Raw genomic sequence first — 8820 nt, forward strand, 5'->3', positions numbered from 1 at the left:
TCCTTCCTTCCTTCCTTCCTTCCTTCCTTCCTTCCTTCCTTTCTTTCCTTTCTTTCTCTCTCTCTCTCTTTCTTTTTCTTTTTCCCCAAAGATTAAATTAACCTCCATAGAAGGGTAGTGTTATCAAGGTTGGATAAGTATCACATCTGTGTCATGTCTTCAGAAATATCTGGTTTTATAGGGTTATTTGCTTTTTTCCCTAGGGTCTGCTGGACTTTCTGTTCTAGACAAGAGAAAAAGAAGCATTTTCTCAGGTTCCAGTGATTCTTTTCTTCTTCTCCTCTCTTTCAGGATACCCAAAAAGCAAAGCAGTTCCTGCCCTTTCTTCAGCGGGCAGGTCGTTCTGAAGCCGTGGTGGAGTACGTCTTCAGTGGTTCTCGCCTCAAACTCTACTTGCCAAAGGAAACTTGCCTTATCACTTTCTTGCTTGCAGGTAAGATTTACATGTTATATACTACTCAGAACATTTCTTCATACACCCTCCTTTCCCTGTGATTAGATAGGCCCCGAAGCTTTAATCTGGAAGTGGGATATGAGCACACCATCTCCATGTTGCTCTCATGTAACCTCAGACCCAGCACTATACCTTCCTCCACTCCTCACATCCACCAAGCACAGGACATAGTACAAAAGGAGCTTAAAAGATAGCACGAAGCCTCATAAGTGAAGGGAAATCCAGGCCCAGGAAAAAATATGATGGAACTCTCATAGTTGGTATTAACCACCTAAGAATTCTCCTGCCTCTGCCATGTTAGTCATCTGCATGCCTCAGAGGCGGTGAGCTACCAACACAATGCCATTTACTTCTCTTTTCTTCTTTTCAAATGTCATCAAGGTCCCAATCCTGTGTGAAACCCCAACCATGGCATTACTTTTCCAGTTTCCTGCATCTGCAGTATTTCTTGTTGGACTGAGGGTGACGTGCTAAGGCAAGCCTCCTCCTCTCTTTGCTGGCTGAATGTACATCTCTCTTGTCCTGTCTTTTCTAATATCTTAATATTTTCCAAGCCAGCAAGACTGTGTATGAACTGTGTTCTTTGAGCAGTTTACATTTATGTATTCAAGGAGCAAACTGCTTCATTTCTTCGCTGCTGGCAAATAATAAAGTTATTTATTTCCAGTCAGTTCTTCACAGACTAGTCTTTGAGGGAAGGCTGTCATTCTTCTTCCACCACCTCCCTCCCTCCCATACCCACTGGCGTGCGCACATACACTCAATTCACTCACTCACAAAGGACATGTTCCATTGTACTCCCCAGATGCACATTGCCTTTTCTGATGCTGTCCTGTTGCCTCTGCACTTCCTCTATTGAATTCTTGAATAGAATTTGCTGTGGGGGAAGAGAAGCAGAACCAGACTTGCTGTCCCCACCAAGGTTACATCAGCCTCCTTTTCCTAGAAGGCAGTGAGTTTTTTGCCTGGATAAGGATCTCCTTTAGGCCCCAATTAATGGATTCAGTTATGTGAGATAAGTCACTCCTCGAACACAGGGCTGTGAAGCTCACTGCTGCCGCCGATTGACCATCCCTTCTCAGTGGGAACCCTATTACACAGCTCTGAAGGGGTTAACTGAAGTGTGTCCCCAAGCCCAGGGCAGGGAACTCCTAGAGATCCATACCCCACCTGACAGCTTGTTTTTGTTTTTGGTAATGTGAGTTGTAAACCGAGGTGCTACAAAGCAGTGAGTGAGAATCATTTCATGTGGCCATTGATATCCTTTTCTTAATGTTTCTGTATTGAGAACTTTCTTAGTGGTGAACTCTTATTACTAAGTGTAAGGTATATATGAAATTCTTTCTCTACTCGATACCTGAAAACATCCTTTTGGCAATGCAGAGTTTATTTCCAAAGGTAAGAAAAAAAAGCAGTATGATCTTTCTGCTAGCCAGAGCTCTACAGGGCAAGGGAAACACTGAAGTTCTGTCTTAAAATTAGCGACCTGAAAGGAGCAGTTCAGTGTGTGGATCTGTCTTGGTTGGAACGTTCCTGTGGAACCCTTCTTGTTTCACTTCAGCTTGCTTAGACACAAGCCATCTGATTGCTCAACTCTGCATCAGCCAGTTCCTCCATGGATGTGGCATTATTCTGAGCTTCACAATTCCGTGGCATTGCTTTTATTCTGAAAGATAGATTACACCAAAGCACATACCTGATAAAAAGTATAATCTTTACATTTGTCCTCCTGCCACAGTGTATTCTGTTAGATTATACATCTTGTAATTCTTTGGAGACCTAGCAGGGATGCATAACCTTGAAAAGCCTTAAGAGGATCTCAGTTTGGATCTTGGCTCTACTTTGCACATGCAGGTAATTTTGAGGAGGTTATTTATCCTGTTTAAGCCTCCATATAAACATTATAAACATATAACCGCAGGTGGTTTCCTGCCTCCCAAGATTGTTGCTAGTGTTTTTCTAACTACACCTTACCTTACCTGTCACACGATGGTCATGTGTTATGTGTGCACACAGCTGCAACTCTACCAGGGAGATTTTCACCAAATCCATTAATGGGAAAAGTCAGAAAAAGGAGCCATGCCAGCCTCCTCATGCTTGAGTAATGAGTTCCCTAAAAAGAAAACTCCTCCAAGACTCTGGAACAAGAAACTTTGCATTGTCCTATACCCTTGTCACAAAGAATAAACAACAGGTGGGAATAGTCAGAGGTTTCAGGAAACTCTCAAGTGATAACAGACATATGTAGAAACTATAGTGTTTGGCCCTAGATAAGTTAAAAGAATTAGGGACAAAATACAGAAGTAAAATCAAGGAGAGAATGATGAGTTCCTTGGAAGGAGCTCAGAGAACACCTCTCAGCACAGCTGAAGGGGAGCTGCATTTGAAGGACAAAGAAGATCTTGCTGTGTTGGGGAGGGTAACAGGAGGAATGGCACATTCTAGATTAACAGTTATCTCAGGGTATGGTAAAGGTGCAAAAAGCTGGTGTACCCTGATACTTGTGTCCCACGCAGCCTCTAATATTGGTAGATTATAAAGAGTGAGGTGGGTGGACGATGGGATATAGCTGAAAAATTAGACAAGAGCTAGTCTTTCTATGGATTGTCCTGTGGACCCTCAGAGTCACTGATAGGTCTTAAGCAAAGGAGTGACTTGGGCTCAGAAAATTCATTTTGGCGTATACATTGGAATAAATGAGACAAGGGTCCAGGGGAAAAGAATCCTAAAGATAAAGGTTACAGGCCAGAAATCTGGCAGTATAGAGAAGCACAGAGAATGGGAAACATTTAGGAGGTAGACTTGACAGGATTCAGGAATGACTGTACTTTCTTAGGTCAGGGATGGTGTGGAGGGTAGTTGGGAAAATAAAGCATCCTATGCTTGAGCAATTGGGTAAATTGTGATGTCTGCAACCAAGGGTAACACAAAAGTAGGAATTGGTTTAAGGAACAAATAACTGGTTTGGGTTTGGATGTGCAGTATTCAAGGTTTCATGGAAGGTTCAAGCTCAGCAGAGGAGCCTTGGCAAAGTATTCAGGTCAGAGAGTGACATATTGGCAATAGGTGAAGCTTCCTCAGTGCTTACAGGAAAAGTGTAGGAAGAGTAAACACCCTGCAAAACACTAGCATGGGAAGGGTGAGCATATCAACTATGCACAATGGTGAAGTGATTTTATACTATTTATCAATCATGAAGTCATGGGTGAAATTGTCACTGCAGTTTCATCATAGTTGAGTCAACTAAAAGCAGATTATAGGTGACTGGGGAGTATTTGTAGACAGTAAGGAGAAGACTTATCAAACGTAGGTTGCTCATTCCAGTCTAACCAAGAATGTAAAGAAGTGCAGAAAAAGAAAGGCTAATGCAGCAAGGTAAGGTGCAAGGATGTCAGCATTTGAGTACTTCTAGAACTGTAATTCTTGCTCAGGGATCAGGAAGATGGCATGTATAGTTGACAAAGCTATTCAGTATACCTATTGTTTCCATAATACCAATTATATAATGTAGAACTCAACAAAATCTTCTTGGCAAATGAGGATATAAAAATGATGGAATGAGAGAATATCATAGGAACCATGCCTTTAAAAATGTTGAAAAGCTCTGGCGTGAATTCTGAGAAGGAACCAAGAAAGGCTGCAAGGGAATAGGAATAGAGTGATGACCTGGAGGAAATAGACTGAATGGAATGGCGAAGAATGTGGCTAGAGGTATCTACTGAGAGCCAGAAGGACCCCTTGGTTCTTGGGCCTGATTGCCTCAGTGAAGGTGAGTGTAGCCACGGATCCAGCATCAGTGTTGTGGAGTTGTTTACCTGGACCAGGTGCTCATACAGCTTCTAGTACCCAGGGTATGCACTCCCCACCAAGTAAAAGTGGCTCTCTGCTGGAATTGATGTCTCTCTGTCCAAGGAGGGAGTTAGCACTGTGATTCTCCAGGGTAAAGTCAAGAGACCTGTTGAGATTAGTCCCTTGCATGCTGTTCTCATTAATCCCAGCCTTTCAGAGAGCCCTCTCTACTTCATGGTGGGGTGGACACTTTCCATTGTTATGAGGCCTTTTTTGGGCAGACGGCCCCACAGCTTGATAGGGAGTGGCATTTGGCCTGAGCCAGCTGGCCTCTCTGTCACGGTTCCTGCACCCCTGTATGTGGAGTGATTGCTTGGTCATATGGGAGAACAGGTGGGGCTGGGAAAAGTCAGCTGTAGCTAACAGGTCAGTGCCTTCTGAAAGCTCTTGCCCTTTAGTCCTTTGAGCACCTGGCTTAGGTTTGGTCAGTGAGCAGGTGACCTTATACCACCTGAGCTGAGACTGTTCAAGGTCCCTCTGCCTGCTGCTGTGGCCTCCTGTGCATACTTATTTCAGTCTTGGAGGCAAATCACAGTTAGTTCTTGTCCTGAGTTAGCAAGGAAGCCAACATCCCTGGGCAGCCTGCATTTGTCGAAAAGCATCCTTTTTCTTCATCTAGCATTATTGAGCCCCATACATTGCCTTCCATTAGAGCAAAACAGTTTACCTACAGTCTCTATTTTTAGTTTATCTTCACTTGTCATGTGTGTCATATTTTCTTTTGGTATCTTGTCTAAAGGGAGACCGAGGCACATATATGAAAATCACTTGTCCCTTGATTCATGTCTTTTTTAACAGCACCATGGGCATGGAGTATGTGTCCTATCACTATGTTCTTTATATGAAGTGTCCTTATTTTGAATTACCTTCTTAGCTCTTGGGTATCAGGGTCATGCTAAGGGCACAATTCCAGGCAGTTCTCCTGTTAACTAAGCATTGCAGGTGTCAAGGTAGCAGTCTGTAAACCAGATTCTTTCTCCCAATTTGAAAGAGAATTTAAGGCTTCAGTGCAATCTAATATGTGGAGTCTTCTGCCAGCTGACTGAATGCACCACCCCCCCCCATTTGCATTTTCATGTTCTTAGAGGTGGTATAGCAGTACTTACTATGAATTACAGACTGAGGCCAGTTGGGTGGGGATGGGAGGATGGATGTCACTTACCTTGCATAGAACTCATGGAACGAACTGCCTGGAAGGCAGCAGCCACTTGGCAGGGGGTTCCTATGTAGATCACAGCAGGTGACATATAATTAACCAGTTACCCAGTCACGTGTAACAAGACTAGAAAATAAGACTTCCATTTATGTGCCCTTTGGCATTTTTTTAATTTTTTCCCCCCTCCCTTTCTCTCTCTTTTATTACAGCATTCTGACATGGGAGGCAATGAGCAAGGTTCTAGGTGTCTGGGGTTTAATAAAAGAGTATTGGTTGTGCCCAGTGAACTAAAAGTGTGGCTGTGTCCCTCCACCCTGAATGCCTTTGAATAAAGTGTTTCATTTTCTTCTTTCTGTTTAACATCTCTTCTCCAGCCAATCCTAATTGGAATATCAACTGCCTGTTTCAGTAGACCAAAAACTTCTAATGAGAGGAGAGGAGAGAAGGTAAACAGGAATATCCTCATCTCCTGGCCCTGGGAATGGCGGATCCCCATTGATTACCAGTGCCTAACCAAATTACACAATTAAAACCGATGTATGTTTAAGTGAGGAATCCCATTCTGCTCTCACAGAGGTGCTAATGAATCAGGCTGTTACTGTGGTTGGTTTGCTGGGCTTCTCTCTTTAATTAAGCAATTACAGGGTCTGCTGATACTTATGAATTCTTTTCAGATGCTTTAATTGAATTGCAACTTAATGGATATTTGTAAAGTGGGATATTCTTTCTCTTGGGACTTCCCAGATTGATTCTGTCCCCACTGCCTACTTGTTTTCAGTTGGGTCCCATTACCAAAAATAGGCAGCTTGACATGAACTTCCTGAAGGTGCTCTAGTTCTTTACTTTTAATAACAAAATTATAGGAATTATAAGAATTGTGTTCATGTCAGGGGATCATAGAGGATCACTTACAGAAACGAATTTTTTTTTTGCAAGTACTATAAGAAAGGCAGTCTTCGATAAATTTACAAACTACTTCTGCTCTTGAATTGCTTTTAATCTAGTAGTGTAGACAGCTTTATGGAAAAACAAATGAGGAATTATCAACAGTTTAAGCAACATACCATGAGCATTATCTTACTTCAAAAGTTTATTTTGACTTACAGTTCTAAAAGCTGGGGAGCTCAAGAGCATCTTGCCAGCATCTGCTCAGTTCTGGAGAGGGCTTTATGCTGCCTAATTTCATGGTGGGGAAGCTGAAGGGCAGGTGAATACATACAAAAGAGATGATACAAGGGGCAGCAACATATTTTAATGCTCTTGCATTAACTAATCTAGTCCCTTGAAAGGTATCAGCCCCTCTTAATGATGTAATCATCTCTAACAGGCCTTACCTTCCAGTACTGCCATAATGGCAATCAGATTCCAACATGAATTTTAGAGGGATCTGTTTTATTCAACTTTTTCACTGCTGTGACTAAAAGGACCTGACAAGAACAATTTTAAGGAGAAGTTTATTTGGGGGCAGACAGTTTCAGAGGGAGGTCTCAGTCCATAGACAGCCAGCTCTGTTCCTCAGGACTTGACATAAGGCAGAACAACATGGTGGAAGAGTGTGGTAAAGGGAAGCATATCAAGACATCACCAAATGTATTCCCCAAAGGCACGCCCCCAATGACCTACCTCCTCCAGCTATACCCTGCCTGCCTTCATTTACCACTCAGTTAATCCCCATCAGGGTATTAATTCACTGATTGTATCACTACCATAATCTAAGCCTTTCACCTTTAAGCTTTCCTGCATTGTTTTACACATGAGTTTTGGGAAGTGGGGTGTGAGATGGGGCAGGGTACACTTCACATCCAAACCATAATGGGGGCTTAGGTTTGGTTCAAATCATAGCAAGAGTGCAAAGGAAAGAAAAATTAATTCAGGAATGGAAAAGGTTTCCCAGCATTTCAGCATCCAGCAAGATCTGGAATATTTTCTTCTGGCAGATTGGGTGTGATTTGTCTAGGCAGAACAACTTTGCCTGTATCAATTCTCAGAAAGAGTTACCTGAAAGAAATAGAGGTATTCATCAGTCATTTTTTTTCTCTGCTTTTGTGTTGGTTTGTAAATCTCCTTCTCATTTCTCCTGATATTGAACCTTTGTTGCTCTGCCCTCAGCTCTGTCTCTGCAGATACACCATCACCCACTGGTCATGTGAATGAAAGTACAAACCCCCAATTACAAGCGATTATCTCCCATCTTTAGATCATGAATCATCTCCAGAAGGAACCACCTCATACTTGTGTGACATTCAATTGCATGGTTATTTAATAATTTTTTATAGCCACTGGGCATAATGTGAGGAACACAGAAATACATGATACAGTTTCAGCCTTCAACATGGTAGTTGTGTCTACTAAAGCAACAAATGTATAGACATGAAAAAAGAAATATTTTTTAGGATAAGGATAGGGGAAGCATACCTTAAATTATATACAAATGAAGCAACTGAGGAGTTCATGAAACAAGAAGAATAAATGTGATACTTTCAAAAGAGCTGGTGCATAACCCAGAACAGAATCCAGAGAAGAGTAAGGCCGAGTGCTGGCTCAAGGCAGGGCAGGGCTGGCTTAGAGTATGCTGTTCCTCTGGGAAACCCCTGTTTAGGAAGGATTCTGGCAAAGGTGAATCTGGTCAGAAGAGAGTAACACCCCTGGTAAGAGTCTAGAAATGCCAGTACCTGAGGACTAGCTGTAAGAATTGAAGGGCACACTTCTAGGAAATAATGAAATATGTCAAGGAAAAAGAGAGAGGGCTTGAACTTGTTCAGTAGCCATTTCAAATGTTTTTTTGATTCAGGCAGAGTAAAAAATAAAGTCATCAATAAAAGTAGGATTTGTTCAGCATATTTGAAGGCAGTCACAGACCTTGGAGCTAAAACACTTGAAGAACAAGTCTTGCTTTCCTGTTTTCTAATTAATTATTTCCATCAGACTGCCTTGCTTATCTTGGTGTGATGCTGGTGACCTGGAGGTGAGGGAGATAGCAAGGCCCATATGGCAGTTCTGTGCCAGCCTGTCTAGGGGCTTCTGTAACTGAGGAAAAAACAGTCTGAGTGGTGGTACCTTCTGTGGATTCACACTGCCAAAGAGGCTGTGACTTCCCCTTTAAGTGTTCAGCACTCACTGTGTCAGTGGGTTTTGCTGCTTTAAAAAAAAAAAAAAAACATGGGTTTTGCTGGGTGTGGTGATGCATGCCTGTAATCCCAGCAGTTCGTGGATCGTGAGTTTAAAACCAGCCTCAGCAATTTAGTGAGGCCCTAAGCAACTTAGCAAGACCCTGTATCAAAATAGAAAAAGGACTAGGGAGGTAGCTCAGTGGTTAAATGCCCCTGAGTTTAATCCCTGGGGAGGGAGTGTGAGAGGGAGG

At 42.5% G+C, this 8820-nt stretch overlaps 1 protein-coding gene across 1 annotated transcript in view; it reads left to right on the top strand.

The window, feature by feature from the left end:
• Window positions 1–8820, top strand: part of Snd1 (staphylococcal nuclease and tudor domain containing 1) — a 411985-nt gene that overhangs the window by 262519 nt on the left and 140646 nt on the right. Inside the window, exon 15 of the mRNA XM_015488306.2 lies at window positions 292–433. Coding sequence (XP_015343792.2) covers window positions 292–433 — 142 coding nt within the window. The remainder of the gene's footprint in view (window positions 1–291; window positions 434–8820) is intronic.

The sequence above is a fragment of the Marmota marmota genome, unplaced genomic scaffold (genome assembly GCF_001458135.2).
Source record: "Marmota marmota marmota unplaced genomic scaffold, marMar, whole genome shotgun sequence".
NCBI classification, from domain to species: Eukaryota; Metazoa; Chordata; class Mammalia; order Rodentia; family Sciuridae; genus Marmota; species Marmota marmota.